General features: G+C 39.9%; 1 protein-coding gene across 1 annotated transcript in view; it reads right to left on the reverse strand.

The window, feature by feature from the left end:
- Positions 1 to 7,523: 7,523 nt before the first annotated feature.
- The window catches only part of SLC7A3 (solute carrier family 7 member 3), a 32,228-nt gene continuing 18,999 nt past the window's right edge, over positions 7,524 to 20,752 (reverse strand). The window contains exons 4-12 of the mRNA XM_073640965.1: positions 17,351 to 17,516; positions 17,046 to 17,164; positions 16,071 to 16,293; positions 13,113 to 13,252; positions 11,261 to 11,363; positions 10,893 to 11,098; positions 10,634 to 10,800; positions 10,402 to 10,510; positions 7,524 to 9,405 (exon numbers count right to left, since the gene is read on the reverse strand). Coding sequence (XP_073497066.1) covers positions 9,275 to 9,405; positions 10,402 to 10,510; positions 10,634 to 10,800; positions 10,893 to 11,098; positions 11,261 to 11,363; positions 13,113 to 13,252; positions 16,071 to 16,293; positions 17,046 to 17,164; positions 17,351 to 17,516 — 1,364 coding nt within the window. The 3' untranslated portion in view covers positions 7,524 to 9,274. The remainder of the gene's footprint in view (positions 9,406 to 10,401; positions 10,511 to 10,633; positions 10,801 to 10,892; positions 11,099 to 11,260; positions 11,364 to 13,112; positions 13,253 to 16,070; positions 16,294 to 17,045; positions 17,165 to 17,350; positions 17,517 to 20,752) is intronic.

The following is a 20,752-nucleotide window of genomic DNA, read 5'->3' on the forward strand; positions in this document are numbered from 1 at the left end:
CAGCAGTGTCGATTCAACACTATGTTCAGGCACTTTTGTGGCGCAATCTGCCTGATAAAGACATCAAGTGCACATATAACCTGAGATTGTAGGTGAATTTCGTGGGCCTAGAACAACCAAGATGCAACCATACGTTTTGCCATTTTCTTCACTCGCCCTTTGAAATGATGCTGATAACAAGAGGCGAAAAGTGTCCAAGTTGAAGTTGCTGTCCAGCACAACCAATTCAGTTGCTACCTTCATTTTCCAAAAGGCTCTAAGACATGGATGTGAAATCTGATTAATACTGGGGTAACTAATGTATCTCCCAAATGTTGAAACCTAGCCTAAAGTACTGTAGTGTTTCAGCTTATTACTTTTAATGGCTTGGGACAGCAGGAACCTGTCAGGAAGAAAAATGGTACCTAATCTACCGTCAGGGTGTTATAAAGCAGGAGGGCCAGATTGGAGTGATGGGGTTGTCCCATACCACTCACTTTTATATTGGGAGGTAAGCGATGCAAAGGAAAAAAAAAAACAGTGTCTCCACATACTTGTCAAGGGCACTTTTTTGATTAACAAGTATCATGTGCATGTTAACCTATAAATATTATCCCCGAACAATAAAGACCAAAGGATGTTCTATTCTAATGACTAGGAACAGTGCACAATATGACGTCACGACATCCTGATGCGACAGTGAATGGTGCCAAAAATCCCTTTAAGGCCACGGCCCCAATATCAGCATTCGGTCAGTATTTTTTCTCAGTAGTGGGAGCCAAAACCAGGAGTGGTGATAAATGCAGAATTGGTGCCTTGTTTCTATTATACCTTTTCTCTGATTGTTCCTCACCTGGTTTTGGCTCCCACTCCTGAGAAAAAATACTGACCGAATACTGATAGTGGGGCCGTGGCCTAAATTTGACTTCAGTAAGTGGTAACAGTCTTTTTCCCAAATCGCTGCATAAATCTTCCAAAATGCAGATCACTGCCTACCAAACAAAAATAAAAAAAATAGAATATTCTGTATAACAGCATAGTAGTGTTTTTATGCAATCCTTGGCACTCATGACAGAGTAAGCAGATGATTTAGATCTACATATAAATTAATTTTATTTTAGATTTTAAATTTTAGGATTGTGACTTCCTGTAGGTGGCACTAGAGCTCTAGTCCTCTTCCTCTCTGAAGAGACCATTTGCTTATTTCCCAGAGGATCATTGCAGCTTAAAAGTCTCCTCACCTTGGCACGTCAGGCTTGACATGTCACTCTCTGCAGAGAGAAATATTATCCTTTGGATTCCGATCAGACACCTCTCTCCCAGCCAAGTCAGATCTCACACTTTGCACTGACGAGGGGCAGTACACCGAAAAAGAGTGTATACAAATTGAGATTTTGGCTTTGGCCATTATCCCAAGTCATGTGACAAGGCTCGTTGGAGAGTTGATGTTGACTTTTAGGATTGCTACTTCCCATTGGTGGCACTAGAGTTTTGGTCCTCTTCCTCTCTGAAGAGACAATTTGCTTATGTAGATCTAGAAATGTGCCTTATAAAGCAGACCTTGTATAGCTGGTCCCAGGTCAACATTTCTTTAGTATATCCAAGTGTTTCACCAAAATACAGGTTTTCTATACAACCATGAGAACTCCAAGATATGTCAGAATATATGTTGCATTGTGTGTCTGTGCATTTCTTAACCACTTCGCACCAGAGCCTGTTTTGCCTCTGTGACCGGGCCAATTTTTTCAATTCTGACCACTGTCAGTTTATGAAGTAATTACTCTGGAACGCTTCAACGTATTCCTCTGATTATGAGACTGTTTTTTCAAGACATATTGTACTTCATGATAGTGGTAAAATTTCTTCGATATAACTTGCGTTTATTTGTGAAAAAAAAACAAATTTGGCGAAAATTTTGAAAATTTTGCAATTTTCAAACTTTGAATTTTCATGCCCTTAAATCAGAGAGATATGTCACACAAAAGAGTTAATAAATAACATTTCCCACATGTCTACTTTACATCAGCACAATTTTGGAACCAAAATTTTTTTTTGTTAGGGAGCTATAAGGGTTAAAAGTTGACCAGCGATTTCTCATTTTTCCAACAAAATTTACAAAAACATTTTTTTTAGGGACCACATCATATTTGAAGTCACTTTGAGGGGTCTTTATGATAGAAAATACACCATTCTAAAAACTGCACCCCTCAAGGTGCTCAAAACCACATTCAAGAACTTTATTAACCCTTCAGGTGCTTCACAGGAATTTTTGGAATGTGGAAGAAAAAAATTAACATTTAACTTTTTTCACAAAAATGTTACTTTAGACCCAATTTTTTTTATTTTCACAGGGGTAACAGGAAAAAATGGACCCCAAATTTTTTTGTGCAATTTCTCTTGAGCGTGCTGATACCCCATATGTGAGGGAAAACCACTGCTTTGGTGTACGGCAGGGTTCGGAAGAGAAAGGAGCGCTATGTTGGCTGGGATAGGCAGCAGACACCATGTCACATTTGAAGAGTCGCTGACATGCCGAAACAGCAGAAACCCCCACAAGTGACCCCATTTTGTAAACTACACCTCTCAAGGAATTCATCTAGGGAAGTAGTGAGTATTTTTTAATTTTTAAATTTATACACCATTGGGCAGTGATAAAAAGCATAATTATATTTTTACCACAAAAAAATGTTTTACCCTCAGATTTTACATTTTCACACAGGGCAATGGGTAAAAATGGTGCCGAAATGTGTCACACAATTTCTTCTAAAAGTGTCAATACCCCATATGTGGCTGTATCGTACCACTCAGCCATACGGCGAGATCTGGGGGGGACGGAGCGCTATTTGACAATTGGAGAACAAATTATTGTAGAATAGGCATTTGGATTTGGGAGCACAAAATTTTCTGAATTTCTTTTGGGGGGCAAGGGCCATTTTGCTTTTCCAGAGCCTTTCTGCTACCAGTAACTTGGAAGTCCCTTATATTTTTAACAGATGACGGACCTGAGTGGGGACTAGCTTTTTTTGAGGACTGAGTTGAAGCTTTTATTGGGAACATTTTATGTAACATTTATCCGGCGCTCTAGGCTGAGCACTTACATCACTTGGAAATTTAGATGGAAACCCCGATGTAATTCAGATGAAACCCCTGTGGGATCCATTCACTGTAATGAGACAGCAGAGTTACTCTGGACTCCGTCTGGCCTCTGTTTAGCGGCGTCCTTTTTTTCAGAAGTGCACAAAACTGTGGCCAACCGCACTTTTATGCACGCCTAAAACAAATGACACCGTGGGATCCCAGGCTAGACGGCGTCCACAGTGGCCTATATCTGCCTCATTACAGGTAATCTTCCGTCATGGGTTCCGGCTGAATCATGTATTTCAGAGATTTACACGGAAACTCTGGTGTAAGTGCTCAGCGCAGAGCACAGGATAAATGTTGGCAGAGCCTTACTGCGATCTTTGGGAGACCTAATAAACAAATCAGTAGTAGGTGAAGAATTGGTTTTATTTATTTTTTACGCCGTTCCTAGTGTGATATAACTGATTAGATTACTTTATTCTTTGGGTCGGTGCGATTACAGAGATACCAGATTTATATCGGGTTTTATGACTGACAGCTGTCACACACTAAAAGACACTTTTTTTTTGCAAAATCTAGTTTTTGCATCACCATATTTTGAGAGCTATAATTTTTCCATATTTCGGCCGACAGTCATGCGATGGCTTGTTTTTTGCGGGACGAGTTGACATTTTTATTGGTACCATTTTTGGGTACGTGACATTTTTTGATCGCTTTCTATTCCGTTTTTTGGGAGGTAAAATTAACAAAAAAACAATTCAGGAATTGTTTTTTGAGGTTTTTTTTTTATGCCGTTCTGCGTGTGGTAAAAGTGTTCAGGCAGCGTTATTCTTCGGGTCAGTAAGTTTACAGCGATACTACACTTACTGTATTTTTTTTAATGTTTTGGCGCTTTTACACAAAACTATTTTATAGAAAAAAATATTTTTTTTGCATTGCTTTATTCTGAGCGCTATAACTTTTTTATTTTTCGGCTGATGGAGCTGTATGGCGGCTTTTTTTTGCGGAACAAGATGACGTTTTCAGTGGTACCATTTTTATTTCTATTTTGTTTTTTGATCGCATTTTTTTCCACTTTTTGTTTGGCGATATGATGAAAAAGCATATTTTTTTGCTCCGTTTTTTTATTTATTTTTATTACGGTGTGCACAGAAGGAGTTAATTAGTGTGACAGTTTTATAGCTCTGGTTGTTTCGGATGCGGCGATACCAAATATGTGTACTTTTTTTGGTTTTGTAAAAATATACGGATTTATTGGTTTAATATTTTATTTATTTTTATTTGGGATTTTTTTTTTTAATAGTTTAAAAACTTTTTTTTTTTACATTTTTTCTTAGTCCCTGTATGGGACATTAATTTTTATTTTTCTGATCACTGATCTCATGTAATGTAATAGACATATATTACATTACATGAGATCTTCCCTGACTGTTTCAGTCAGAGTCTCCTGTCTGGCTCAGCTGCAGCTGAGCCAGACAGGACACCATATATGGCAGAGCTGGAGGCGGTCATGTGACCTCCAGCTGCCATAGCAACCCCAGGTCCTGGAAGGACTCGGAGGTCTTCGGAGAGGTAAGTAAGACGACCCCCTCTCCTCCTGCTGTCTCCTATATGCCGCGATCACTATAGATCGCAGCATATAGAAGACAGCAAAGGGTTAACATCACTGGGACCTGATCTAATCAGGTCCCGATGATGTTCCCTGTCAGAGTTAACGCTCTGCACCGGAATCGTAACGCTTGCAGGACCCTGGGGGTCCTGAGCGCTGCGAGACCACCCACCGTTTTTAAACGTTGGCGCTGCACAGAGCCCAGCAAGCGCCGACGTTTATCTACAGTGGGCGGTCGGGAACCGGTTAAAGTAACTGCAATTCGAGAATGTAATAAATGAAAATAATCAAATTAGCTGGTGTGTTGTGCTCAGTCCATTATGTGGTCTTACTTCCAGTACTGGGCAGCATTCACTCACTCACTGCTGCTCCACCATTTAGCCTTATTTTGAGTCTAAAATCAGACATACAAGAACCAGAGAAATATACCTGGCTGGCAAACTCCGCAATTTGGGACACATGAATCAGGTGACAGTTTCCCTTTACTAGGAAGTCAATGCATGGACAAGAAGCTTTCTATTATTGTAAGACTAGAATATTATTAAACCATCCACTACTAAAGCCTTGTTGAGAAAAAGAATATCACCAAGGAAGGGCTGCACATATTACGAAGGGAAAAAGATCTAAGGCCGAATTTAAGACGTCCATGAGATATGGTGCAAGTACAAGTGATCTCCGACCCAACTGCAGGTCTACTGACCCAAACTCAACAACCGCTTGTATATCCATGAGGCATCAGAGTTTGGGTCAGTAGACCCACAACTGCTCTGAACATCATGGTCCGTACTCAGACGGTGTCTCAATTTCGGCCTAGGGAGGGAGACTGGAGGGTTATTTAAAGGGACTGGCAGTGAATGCCATTAGGCTAACTACAGTTTAGGACTAGTGTTGAGCGAGTATGTTCTGTTAACCCTTTCGGCGAGTATGCTCGGGCCAAGCTCCGAGTATTTATAGCTGCTCGGCGATATGGTTGAATCGCTCCCGAGTGCATGATTTGCGACTGTTTGACAGCTTCATTACATGGGAGGAATGTCTATTTCTTATACATTCCTCACATGTAATAAAGCTGTCAAACAGTCGCAAATCATGCACATGGGAGCGATTCAAACATCACCGAGCAGCTGTAAATACTCGGAGCTCGGCCCGAGCATACTCGGAACAGAACATACTCGCTCAACACTATTTAGGACCATTCTTGTCTAGCACAACCACAAACATGGAGCCAGCAGCATCAGCACACAAACTATTTTCCCGTTACATCTAGGGAAAAACCCAGTGGAATTCCAGAACCCAATTTAACACACTAAGGGCAGGTACAGACGACAGTCTTCTCCATATCGGTCCGATTATGATGATCAGATTTTCTCAAATATGAAAAGAAAAAAAAAAAAATTTCTCCGGCATCTTCATCGGAGTGTTGTCCGATTTTTTTTTTACGGACTCAGACTTGAATGGCCAGGTACAATCAGATTATGGGAGGCACATTGTGCATACTGGGACTTTTTCCCCTCTGACCACTCGGACATGTGCTCAGTGAATAACATTGGTCCAAGTTCGATCCGATGTTTTGACGGATCGTACTTGTACCAAAACTACGGTAGTCTGCATGAGCCCTAAAACTAGGGGGTTTCAAGCAAACTTTTCATTGTACAGCAATCCCAATTTCACCCATGCACGACAGCAGCTGTAGCAGGCTTTACGAGTAACTGGCACACACTTTCTCACCGCATGCTCTCATGATCTGTAACGTGCCATCCACTAATCTGCAGATTCCCCATGTACTTGTCTGAAAGTACAGTAACCATTTAGTGGTTTAAAAAAAAATAATAATTGAACAATGACAAAAAGCACACAAAAAAATGCATTTTTTTTATTTTCTACAAAAATACATCCAAATAGACATTTAAAATCATTGATGACACATTATTGTGCATACAAATAAAAAAAGACAAGTTTTAATACCACAAAGAATATAGGAAGTTACAAATCTTTATCTGCAATATAAAAATGTACGGATTAAATATAGGAAAAGTTTAGAACAATGAAGGCCGGACATGACATCAAACACTATAAAAACAACGTCTACTGCCTAATTGTAAAACCGTTCAAACTAAAGTATGTGGTCAAATGAAAAGTTAATATCCTAAAATATTTCACGCCTCATACAAGCAAGATAGAAATCTTCACTCACACCGGTGTCAATATAATAAAACTACCCATGAGTCGGCCCATGGAAGCCGATTAACTGTAATGCTCTTGTGCCATCGTCACGTGATTTCTACATTAATACCATGACTACAATAGTAACAGGCTCCTAGTCATTATACGATCATCTACGGTCTAGAGATTAGCAAATAGATGCCAGTTACCCAGTTCTAACATCTGGTCCGGCCTCGGAGATCCCGGCTGCAAATGTAAAAATTGGCTGCAATATACATATATATTTTTTTTATTACCCACAATATAGATTTACCATGTGGAACCAGGGTACTGGCATGTACTCATTCGATAAGTCAGGGGTGCACAACCTTTTTTTGGTCCAAGGATCAGATTGTCATACAGAACCAATCCCAGTGAAAATTATAGGGGCCATTACCTTCTGTGACATTTGCGGTATATCAAAAGTATATACCATAAATGTTTGCTAGGTGGTACTTACCTCCACCAAATAGCACTTGGTACATTCACACCATTTTTTGTTTTACAAAGACTTAGAAATAGATTCTGCACAGAAATTCACATCAAATAACACTTTAAATAAGCTTCCAATTTTAATGGGAAAAGCTTGTGTGGTGGGTTTTTCCACATTATTTTCAGCATTTACCATTCAAATAGGAAATATTTTTTCCATATATTTTGTAGTGAAATCCACTTTTAAATCCCTGTAAAAAAAACAAACAAAAAAACCCTGAGCATACCCTAAAAAGTCATGAACGCACGTGGATTTGATTAGGGGTTTGTGCTTACTGCCTAATGTTTTATCTCTCCCATAAACTACAATGGAGAGAGTCACAAATATGGAAGGCCACCTGTCTAATTCAGATACTACTTTATGAAGTAGCTTTAAAGACCCCATTCTCCTGAAGTACGAGGCCTCCAGAGATGTCTACACAGGACACCATTAGTACTTGCCAGTCCTGCTCCTCAGCTGCCACTACTCTTCTGTTTGTGGCTTCCCACATATAGTTAACCTGTCAGACAAGCATTTTTGTGTCCATTTGGTTGGAGGCCGCAGAGAATGGCATCACAGGCCGCATGTGGCTCTTGGGCAGCAGGTTGTGCACCCCAGGTCTAGGGCAATAGCCACCTCAGGCACTGGACCTACTGATCACACTGGTAAGATTAAAATATATTTTATTGTATGGACACTAACATATATCTGTATCCAAAATGTGACATTGAGAGTCTAGAAATAAGAAAATGTACAACAAATATAAAAATTGGTCAACAAAAAAAAAAATACATATAAAAAAATACTGGTTGTGCAGTAGACGGTAGAAGAAATACAAGAAACTAGGTTGCAATCTTAGATGGAGCGGGCGTATAAAAAGTAATAAAAATACAATAAATATTTACTCTGTAAACATAAAAAGTCAAACATTCAAGTATTGGGATTTCTAAAATCATGCCCATCGGAGTACTTTTCTAAAATCTTTACTTTACATTCAGCCACTTTAAAAGGAAACTTCCATTCGAAAAGAACAATTCAATATATAAATAAAACACGTTGGCAGCGCTCAGCCGGAAGATATGCCCAAATCTCAATACATTACAGTGATGAAGCCACGATTAAATGTAAGATAATAATCTTTTCATTACAGCTGACAATAGAAGTTGATGGTAAAATACAGAATAAGAATAGCAAAAAATTAAGATTAAATAAATGATTTATGTTGGAAGTAGCAGGATAATAATTATTAGCCAAATAGTGGGAAACACAAAGCTATATAGATTACTATATTCAATAAACTGGCTGAACATGGAGTGATCAAGAGAAACCGGATTGTTACCCGTTCTACATTAGATATTAATCAAGTATTTTCAAATGCTCAGAAGATCTGAAACCAACTCAGATCAATTAAAAGTGATCTGTCAGCAGGTTTTTGCTATGTAGTCTGACAGCAGCATGATGTAGGGGCAGAGAGCCTGATTCCTGCGATGTGTCACTTACTGGGCTGCCTGGTGTAGTTGTGATATAATCCCCCGTTTTCTCTGCAGTAGATGTAGCAATAGTCAGAATGCGGAGCTCTGTATAACCCCGCCCCCCATCCCTGATTGGCAGCAAACTGCCAATTAATGGTGGGGGCGGAGTAACAGATTAGCTGGACTGGTTTGCACGAGACACTTAGTCCTCTAGTGAATCTCTTGCTGATAAAATACTGGTTGCACACAAACTACAGCACACAGCCTAGTAAGTGACAAATCTCTGGATTTCTCTGTGTGTTATACTGCTCTCAGATTAAGTAGTAAAAACCTGGAGACAAATCCTCTTTAAAATAGAAGAGGAGAAAATGAAATATTAACGCTAATATTCTATGGGACACATTTTACCTGCATGGACACAATGTAAAACGATCTAAGTGCATGAGTAAAACAAAATGGATATTACAGAAAAGTCGCTGAATGATCCTTGACAGCTGGACTGGACGAGTCAGGGTTTTTCCGATTGACCTTTCCTTTACCGCTCTGTTCCTCAGTACTGTTCCAAATGCCATAACTGAAGTAGATAATGAATCCTAAAGCCCAAAACAGGATAATTACTAAAAGGTTATGTGGAAACATTGAGTATTTGCATCAGATTTTCAGCACCAAAAACCAGAGGGTTGGCAGGAAAAACACTGAAAAAATTGTGCGTTGATGCTTTTTCCCCACATTCATTTGTATGGGTGAAAAAACACTACAAAAATCTGAAAGAATTGACAGGCTGCAGATATAAAACAAAAACGCATCAATGGTTCAAATCTGCGAGGAAAAAATAATCAGCGTGTGATTTCAGAAATCTCATTCACTTTGCTGGTACTGTAAAATGCTGTGGTTTTTACCTTTGCAAAAACACACTGTGTGAACAAGCCACCAAGTCCAAAAGCTTGATGAGAAAACTAAACAATGATTATGATAGAAGTTAGGGGGGTGATTAAAACAAAAATTATGAGTCTCCTGGATTACATCATCAAATAGGAGATGAGAAAATTTGCCTTCACGCAGCTCCTTTCTATACTGGAGGGGGCCCAGGCTGTCTGTACAATGCATGGTTATACTAGATCATCCAAAGCTAAAAAGGCACACTTCATTTAAAGCCCCCCCATACACATTAGGTAGCCGTGGGCCAATTGGTCCGCCGAACGGCCATCTCTCCCAGCTCACACCAGGAAAGCTTGGTTCCACTGGCAACGGCTTATTACCACCAGGGAGAAGGAAAGGAGCAGCCTTGGAAATTCAACAGGCCTGATTCTGTCAGTCAGGGGAGAATGGGAAGGCCTCAGACAGTCTGCAGATCCCCAATAGGTGTATGGGGCCTTTACATCTGCTCTCACTTCTGGCTAATAGATGTGGAGGTCTGATTAGGGGACTTCATGCCATTTACTCAGAAATCCCCTATGGGTTTTCAAAACCAAGCAACCCCTTTAAATTTGTTAATAAAGTCATAAATACACAAAAGAATCCCTTTAAAATAATGCAAGTGATGTCAAACCTACAGAATGTGTTAGTGATATGAAAGAAAGAGATTTTACCTAAAGCCATCCAAATAGCAAATCGAATCCAAGTCCCAGCGGTAAACTGGACCATGAAATAAAGGTTGACAAACACGCTGAACAGAGGCAACAGAGGGAGTGCGGGCACCTATAGCGCAAAAGCAAACAAACATTATCACATGTATTCAAGGTGATTTTTTATTATTTCAATAACTACATTATGGTATTTATGAATGGTTTTCTTACATGTAATAAAGAGGTGATAACTTACTTTAAATGACAGATGGGTTTTACACTCTGGTTGTTTCCAGATCACAAAAGTAACAACAGCAGCCCCCACCGAGAGAAGGGTAAAGATGGCGATCCATATGGGGCTCCTGGCAAGAATGTCATTGAGCTTCTGACCCAGTATCACAGACATGACAAAGAATAAGACGGCTGGAAAAGAAGAAAGAGGATAATGAAGGGTACGTAAGTGAGCAGGTCTGATGAGAGCTAATGAATATTGCTAAGGAGACTGATGTACTTACAAATTACTGAGACACAGCCATAAACTATGCGTCCTGAAGTTTTGGTGGGGACATCCGTGATGGGAGACACAAGATGCTGGATGTTGAAGGAATCACACTGAGTAAAGGTGACCTGAACATCTGCGTGCGTCTTCTCACTGTCGGCCTTATTCAGCTTCTCCATTTCAGTGGTCTTCAATGAGCAGTTCAGCATCTCTGGTTGGTATCTACAAGCGTAAAGACAACTATTTATTGGGGGGTTTGGTTTTCAACAAACACATTTGGCAAAAGCCTCACGAAGGTTAAATGACCTCCTCTGGATTAATGCTGTAGGACAACAGGTAACTTTATATACGGATAGACTATAGAGAGGTTAGTATACAACTTGCCTAAGAATAACGACGCAGGCAGCCACCAGGGAGTAAGCGAGTAAGGTACCGATGGACATCAACTCCACAAGGACATCCAGATCAAAAAGTAATGCGAAGAATGCTGCAAGCAAATATTAACCACATATTAATTACACCAGACAAAAGAGCACAAAAAAGCATACAAGAAGAAATGTACTTAAAATACCTACTGACAGCATGTTTTCTATTTATATATGAAAATAAAATATGGTATAAATAATTATTTTTAAAGCACCATTGATTCCATGGTGCCGTACATGGAAAAGGGTTAAGGTACAAATGTAAATTATGGTGAATAAACTAACAATGAGGTCTAAGGGGTAACGTTTCTCCTTGTGGAGAGTGACATACCGGCTCTGGCATGCCAAGGTAAGGAGGCTTAGTCACCGTGCAATGCTCCTCTGGGAAATTTAATATGCAAATTGCCTTTTCAGGGAGAAAGAGGACTTGAACTCCATAGCGCCACCTATTGGAAGCAGAAATCCTACAAGTCACAATCAACCCTTTAACGAGTCTTGCAATATGACTTAGGATAAAAGCCAAATCAGAATCTCAGTTTGAAGACAGCGTTTTGGGCTATTGGCCTTTGTCAGTGCAAGGCCAGTATGTCACTCTCCACAAGGAGAAACGTTACCCCTTAGACCTCAGTCCAGAGCCTCTCATGCAGCCAAATCAGTTCTCATACTTTGCACTGACGAGGGGCAATACCCCGAACCACCGTGTACGCAAATAGAGATTCTGATTTGGCTTTTATCCTAAGTCATATTGCATGACTCGTTAAAGGGTTGATTGTGACTTGTAGGATTTCTGCTTCCAATAGGTGGCGCTATGGAGTTCAAGTCCCCTCTGTCTGTGAAGAAGCAATTTGTAAACTAACAATAAGAGTAGTACAGAGGGGAGAGGGCCCTGCCCTTGCGAGCCTACATTCTGTTCATCAGGGTTTTGGGTCAGAGTTCATCAGGGTTTGGTCAGTTTCAGTTTTTACCATCAGGGTTTCATACGTGATTTCACTGATGAAAAAAAATAAATTGCAAAGTTAATCACAGACTGTACACTAATGCCATCCGTGTGCTGTCAGTGAATTTCATAGACTTGTATGAGTGATTTTAATCCGTGACGCAGATAAAAAAAAATAAATAAAAAGATGGAAAAATAGACATGTCCTAGTGATTTTTTTGCATACCACTCAATCTGCATACAAATTATGGACAGGTGTACAGCCTCATAGGCTATAATAGAGCTGTGCTCGATCCATATAAAACAAATAGAAAACCGAAGAAAAACAGATATCGGAATATGGCGATAGATACAGAGTTTAACTAGCACAACGGTTTATTCATACCAACTGTGCAGCGCGCGTCAGGAACACTAAATGTATGGTAAAATAGCCCTATACAGCCCAGTGTGTAAAATAGCATTTACAAAAACTATGCGACCAGAACACATACAAGCTGCACCGTTAAAAATAAAACCAAAAGAAATGAGCCAGTCTATAAGATGGTATATGTGCAAAGTGTAAGAGCAAGTTCACACTGGCCATTCCACAAAGAAAAAAGAAAAAAAATGGGCATATATCCTACAGCAAGTAAATAGTAATAGTACATGTAAATAACATCGGATACTTAGTTAACCCTATTTTGATCAAAAAAACAAAATCCATCCCACCTCGACAAGGTGCACCCATTGAGACGGTCTTAACCGTTAAAAGTGAGGCAAAATCAGAACACGGCCATTAAGTGAATGCACAACAGATTAGCGGCTTTTCAAGACCAAGGAGCAGCATGTTTTCTAAGCATATACACAATAGATGGTTATGGGGACACAATCTCACCTGACACAATACCAGACACAATGGTTGCAATCAGTGGAGTCTTGGTCTTCTTATTGACACTAGCTAGGAACCTAAAGAGAAGTCCATCTTCAGCCATCGCATAGATAACACGCGGCATCGGAAACATGGAACCCAATAAACTGTAGAAACAGGGAAAGCAAAATATATTTAATACACTAGGAACATTTCTATCTCATGACAGATAATCTCCAATGTTTTATTAACGGTTTCTATACAACTGGTTTATACATCTAATATGGATGCTGAAATTATTTTTCTTAAAAATAAAAATTCATTACAGGAGATACAGTGAGATTCCAGTAAATACTGGGGTTTTTCACCCACTCACATTTTCATCATCGAGGAGCCTCCCTAGACGCCTGATCATTTTTTTTTCTCTGCCGTTTTAACAGCACCTTGAATATGTGAAAGAGGATCTGTCACCACTATGGACATGTTCATCTGGTCACATCATGGAATAGTGGCTGCACAGCTGGGTAAAACAGATTTCTCATCTTCATTGCTGAGACCTTAGCTTATAAAGAATAGGGTATCATTTATAAGTCTAACAGGGTGTGACCAGAGATTTGTCTCTGGGGTGTGAGCTACTTTTCCCCTGCTTGACGTTACCCAATCATAAGCCGAAGGTATAATGGAAGGGAAAGCAGAGTATTCCCCCAGAAAAACATGCCTTCTCCTGTGAGACGTAATGACAGCCTTGCTCTCTGCACCTACTGTGTGAGCCGAGTGGGATTACAAATACTTTCACCTCATGGCAGTCAGTGAAGGGAAGGAAAGGGGATACAGCCGAGCTGACAGTACTGTGATGAGAGCTGCTGTGCTGTTTATAATCACACTCATTTTCACTCTAAAGCGCCCCCCCCCCCACACCAACTGCTGTGAGATGAAACCTGGAGTTGTTTGTAATCACACTCAGCTCTGCTGTACTTTACACAGTAGGTGCAGACATTAGGGCTGTCTATCATTTCATATCTCGTACAAGAGCCCATATTCTTCTGAGGGAGTATTATTTCTTTCCCAGCATCATGCCTCCTGCTTGTGATTGGTCAACGTCATGCAGGGTACCAAGTACACACCTCCAGAGAACCCTCTCTGCTAAAGCCCCAGTGTCCTTATCCTAAACTATAACCTAAACTTAACAAGCTAATATTTCTGCAAGATGGATGAGAAGTTAACACAGACATTTTATTCAGCTTAGCCGCCATTATTCCAGGCTTTGGCCAATTTAACATGCTCAAACTGGTGAAAGGTTCTCTTTAAGGCTGCCGAAGGCTTTCACACTCTTCACATAACCGGCACAAACCATTACAGTTGCATGTAGGTCGTCTAATATGAGCACTTCACAGCATTGCTATCAAAATTCTTCAGGGCTGAAATCACAAATATTTTTTTCCTTTTTTAAACCTTATAAGAATAAAAAAGGAAGAAAACAAAATCCCCACACACTCATTCACTCCTATGTTTGGCTCTAAAAATGGCATCAGAAGCACCATGCAATTCCACTATCCTAAAGACTTACAACTATGGCAAATCTGTAGGATATGTTCTGGCAGTCGTGGCTCTAAATGGACGGAGGAATAGGAGAGCTCTGGGTTGACCTGTGCACATCCCTCTGTATTAACACTTTAAGGGACATGGCTACAATGACATTAAATGGGTGGTCTGAAGGCTAAAGAAATTTTCATCTAAATGCCTGGTTATATAAAGCCGTAATCTAACTAGTTTATAATATACTTGAATTAAAAATTACCCAACTACACTAACGGCTATTGTATTTTTCACTACTTCCTGTGTGATGATATTTCATTTAAAAATTCTAGTGCATGCTGGGATACTCAAACGAAGGGTCATCAGGGGGGGGTCTAGGCTGCGGTCACTGCCGCCTCCCTAAAACAAAGCAACATCAGTGACGCTCGTTGCAGGGGCTGGGCTGGGGCCTGCTCTGTCCTAGTGCACAATCACAGCGCGCGCTCTGTGTAACCAGCTTAGATCAGCAGTAACAAGCCAGCAACACCGAGTAGAGCGCACTTTGAGCATTAGAACCTTGCGTGAAGAAGAGTGCCGCCCCTGCAAGTAACGTGGGCGGTGCTGGACTCTGCACTTGACGGTGCCCTCTCCTCTGTGTTGCCGGCTCATAACTGTTGATGTGAGCCGGCAACAGAGCGTACGCGCAGTGATTGTGCACATCACAGAGTGCGCTGGGGCTGAACAGGGACTAGCCTAGCCCCTGAAAAGAAGGTCACCGATGTTGCTTTGTTTCAGGGAGGGGGGGCAAAGACTGTGGCAGTGACCATAGCTTCTGCCCCCTGATGACGCTTCATTTGAGTATATGGCACTAAATATATGGGAATTTAGATGAAAATTTCTTTGGCCTTCGGACTCCTTTAAGGTTTTTTTTTCATGGCTTAAGAAAACCCCTGTCTCCAAGTGCTGTTTCTTTCATTAAAAAGACAAAAAAAAACAAACTGTGCATTAATCATTGTCCAGTGCAGAGTCTCCGCTGCTGCTCCCGGCGTCTGTTATTGTCTGCAGCGCTCTAGCCAATCAATGACTTCACTGATTATCAATGTGATGTCAGTACTGCAACTAACAACAGACACCAAAAGCAGCGGCAGAAACTCAGCGCTGGACATAAAACCCCTGTAAGGACCAGACATTTTTCAGGGACATCTTTTACATTTTTTAAGTAGACAAAGACGGGTGGGCTTTTTTTTTGGTGTGGGTGTGTGTGTGTGTGTGTGTGTGTGTGTGTGTGTGTGTGTGTGTGTGTGTGTGTGTGTGTGTATACACACACACACACACACACACACACACTATGTACATGTACACCATTTTACATTTAAGGGGTTGAAAGCTATAGGAGATACAAGTATACTACCAAAAGAGAATGAGATTTTAGAAGGTTTTTTTGTCACCTTTAAATAGAAGAGACTTTACCTTGTTGAGAGGGCGCATAGAGACCCAACCGATACGACGTAACGAGCGGGCTCCCATTGCACGTGCCCAAACGCTCCAGGGATGGGACTTCCTTTATTCAGTAAGTAGTATGGCATCATGAGTGTCAGTGCAGCAGATACTCCAAAGTACGCCACAAAGCAGATTAGGAGTGAGACAATGATACCGATTGGAATAGACCGCTGGGGGTTCTTTGCTTCTTCACCTGGAATGAAATATCATTTAAACAGTCGTATATGGCAATATAGCGATGAATATTAAATAAAACCAGTCAGCTTTTCACTAGTAAATGCCTGCAGTCCCTTTACATGTTGAAGACTTGTTTCTCAGCATTCTGCATTGAGCCTTTCCTGTTATTCCTGGAAATGCCTGGATAAACTCACAATCCGGCATAACCTCTGCCCTTGTCAATGGATTGCATACTGAAACAATCTGACAAGGCAGTAGCAGCTTGTGTAGTGACATACCCAATTTATTCATACTTTTCCAGGATGAATGCAAGAGCAAGGCACAACGCACTTCTGAAAAATAGAAATATTTCTTGGGAAATGCAACTTTCCATTTGCCAGAAAACGGCCAGGTACTTAATAAAGAATAACACTTATCCGGTTCTGTTTCTAGCAGCTGAATAGGTAGTTTAAAACTTGATAAGAAAATAAATCAATTTCCATCAGATATGAACAAATCATTTTTTTTTTTCTTCAAACGAAATGCAAATTTTTAGGAGCCCTACAAAAAAAAAAATTATGTACAAAACTAGGGAATGAACCAGATTTACAAAACATGCATATTACACAGAACTGTTTATCCAAAGGTGGATAAAGCTTTCCCTTTCTAATAAAACTTAAAAACCATCAATGGAAGGAGTGGGGGCCAAAAATAGAGAATAAACGGATAATGGTGAATTGGTGACTGGCCATGTACATTATCTACTACAATCAGTATGCAGGTTCTTACCTGTAGTGGCAATGCAGTCAAATCCCACAAATGCGTAAAAGCACGCTGCAGCTCCAGACGCAACGCCGCTAAAGCCAAAAGGAACAAAACCTCCAGAACCAAAGGAACCAACTTCTGTGCTAAAAAAAAAAAAAAAAAAAAAGTAATGGTTAGGAGAAGGTTTCTGAGCATTACTGAACTGCTATATAAAAGTGCTGCTAATCGACCAGTCCTGTAAAGGACCTCACAGAGGAAACAGGTCACTTGGCAATAGTCAGTTTTTCATGTAAAACTGACAATTAAGCAGCCAACGTACACACGCTTACCCTTCCGATACATTACGATTATCATAATCTTCCTGAGTCAGACTCCAGTTTTTGATATCACCCTTCAAGAAACCCGACAGGATGACAAAGGCCAACACCAGAAGATTGATCGCTGTGAAGATCTTGTTAACCCATGCAGACTCGCTTACACCGACAGCCAACAACACTGAAGAAAAAAAAATATATATTATTAATAATAATAATCTGAAATAAAGTCCAGTAAGAGAAAAAAAAAATAACTTTGATCTACTGCATCTACTAGCCAGCGACAAGTGTGCAGATCTGGCCAGTCCAGACTTAAAGAGGACACCCTTTGAACAGTTATTTGGTGCTTACAAAGTACAGATGCATCATGGGTGGCCAAACAATTAAGTGCATTTTCCCATCTATCTCCTCCCTTCTCTGGCACTATAAAGCCAGAGCTGTCAAAGGGGTAGGGGGTGGAGACGGAGGGAAACCAAGTAGGTGGGAAGGTACAGTTAAAGGTTTAGCCCCGCCATGATGAGCAACTGTACTTGGTTTGTTCATTCTGTGCGGACAGTCCCTTTAAAGAACGTGTGAAGATATTCATGGCATTGGAGATTACGAAAAAGTACGTAGCAAACAAGCAAAAAGGATAACAGCTAATTTCTGATCAGCTTTAGTCTTCATTACACAATGTCGGGCAGCATGGTGGCTCAGTGATTAGCACCCTAACACTGAAGCCCTGGGTTTAAATCCCACCAAGGACAACATCTGCAAGGAGTTTGTATGTTCTCCCAGTGTTTGTGTGGGTTTCCTCCGGGTTCTCCGGTTTCCGCCCACACTCCAAAGACAAAAATTCTGAATGAAAATTGGACAATTTTTTTTTTTTTTTTGTAAATACGCTGGGATGAACTTCACTTTATGGGTTAAGAATTACAGCTCAGTCCATACCAAGTCATTACCCTCCAACATTCCTTGAAGAGGACATTTCACTGGATTTTTTCATTTTAACAGAATGCCTCCTTCAATTGAGGTTGCTTTATAGATTCAGGAATAGTAATTTTTTCCAGCCCCTCTGTTCCAAAGTTATTCTACCAGTAATAATTCATATTTTCCCTTAAACAATTGGTTGTACACGACAGAATGGCTCTGTAGGCATGGCTGTGATTTGATTGCTATATGTCACCAAATTATTCACAAATTAGAAAAAAAAAAAAAAAAAAAAAATCACTGACCAAAGTGGATTAATATGATAAAAACGTGGCCGCCAGGTACTCTGGTGCCATATTTGTATAAACAAAAAGTGTGTGTCTCCTGATGTTCCCACCCAGTATAGGGTGGGCGAAACGCGTAGAGACGAGAGATGGTTAGAGGGTGGTGCAATAAGAGTTTGCTGAGGGGACAGTTATTTTTTCAGCGAATGTTGCCAATAAGAGCTGTGAATTACAACATGTAAATAACTTTATAGAATCTGTGGATAGGATATGAACCCTGGAGGCCTCCTAGAGATGTGAACCACAGCAAAAAGAAAAACACACAGCAATAATTGTTGATAGTATATTATAAGGTAGTTGATGTTATTATAGGTAATTGGTGTGGAAAATTCTGTGTCAGGACGTGTGCTACATTGGTCCTGAAATTAGTTTTTCCAGATAGACCAACACATAGCACGGTGGAATTGTATCACTACATTTTAAGGTATCTATTTCAAGTTAAATTTTATCATATTAATCCACTTTGGTCAGTGATTTGTGGTGATTTGATTGGCCAGCATCAGGAGAGAAAAAGCAAATGGCAACAGAAGTGGAAATGTAAAAATAAACAAATAAAAAAGAAGCACACAAGGTATGTCATGATAAATGGGAAAACAAAAGTCTTCATTCCAAAGTTAAAATTAGGAATTTTGTGACTTCTTTAGTAAAAAAAACACATTTGTATAGGCACAATAGGACTCCCTAATTCTCTTTACTTAAATGCCCATTCATTTTTTTTCTATTTGGCCTTTGTATATGTCATTTTTTTTTAAAATGTATTTTTTTTTTTTTTTTTTTTTTTTTTTTTTTTAAATTGGACACCACCAATTACACGCCCAATCTTCAATTTGTAATTAAAGTCTTGTCATAAACACTGATGGGCTGAAAACTAGCACACGGAAATAGCCATCATTAGCCTAATGGGGTCATTAGTCCTCATTAACTTTTGCTGAAGCAGCAGAAACCATTTTAACGGCAGCTAACCAACCCTGCATAACATGAAATGACAGAGATTAAAAAAAAAAATAAAAAAATACTAAATTACTGAACAAATAAAAACTAAAAGTATGTCATAGGTTCCATTAATGGGGGCTGGCCTCTAAAAAACATTTATTATCTATTCACCGGGTAGAAGTCTGGTCACCCAGATCTGATCATCCTGCAGAGAGGAGCAGTGTGAATGGAGCAGTGTCAGACATGCCGCCCCATTCAATGCCTATGCACATAGTTCAGCTTTTCCCACCATCGGCCCCCCTACAGCTCAGAGCCTCGGTTTTATGACTTTGTAAGAGTTCAATTATGGCACCTCAATGATCAGGCAGTTATCACACTATTTCTTATTTATCCATCAATATGAGGCTATGTTCACACAAATTGGGTTTTTCAGTGTTTTTTTTTTTTGCTGTAGATTTTTATGCAAATTTTCAGCTGCGTTTTACAGTTCCCACAAAGTCTATGAGAATCCAGAATTCTCTGTTCAAAAATCTTTTTTTTTTTTTTTTTTGTGTATATTTTGTGCCTTGGTTGGGTTTTTGGAAAATAGAGCATGTCACTTCTTTCCAGCGTTTTTCACCCAATGGGTGGTGAAAAAAGAAAAAACGCTGAAAAAAGCATGATGTGTGAACATAGCCATCAGGTTTTGCTGCATTTTTTGTGAAAATAAGCAAGTACAGCAGTATATGAAACTCATTTATTTTTGTGATTTTACCATCTTGTCTTGGTCATGGAGATGTTTTTTGTATTGGGAGAGTTTAATTTAAATTGATGTGTAGAATGTAAACATTAGCTGACCTACATGTGAGATTGAACAATACCTGTGGCCCAGTGAGGTGTGAAATTGAATAATCTGAGCAACTGAATGGGAGACCATAGTATGAAAGTAAATAGTGTCATACAAACTCAATACATTGCCAGTGTCTAAACTATTCCTGAACAATTTCCCTCCCCACTATGCCAAAACCAGAATGAGTTTTGATTTTTTTTCACAGAACTTTATGTAAATGCATAAATAGAGACAGAAGGACAGTGAAAAAAATAGCTGAAAAAAACCGGCGTTTTTGTCGCAGCCGATTTCCTGCCAGAGTTGGGTTTTGCGAGGCAGAAAAAACACCAACATGTGTGAACATGGCCTGACAATTGTAAAATCCTTCTAAAATGCCTGCCAGGCAATCATTGCAGAGGTAAT

The sequence above is a fragment of the Phyllobates terribilis genome, unplaced genomic scaffold, assembly GCF_046119375.1.
Source record: "Phyllobates terribilis strain yellow unplaced genomic scaffold, ASM4611937v1 Scaffold_7__3_contigs__length_470593459, whole genome shotgun sequence".
Classification (NCBI taxonomy): Eukaryota; Metazoa; Chordata; class Amphibia; order Anura; family Dendrobatidae; genus Phyllobates; species Phyllobates terribilis.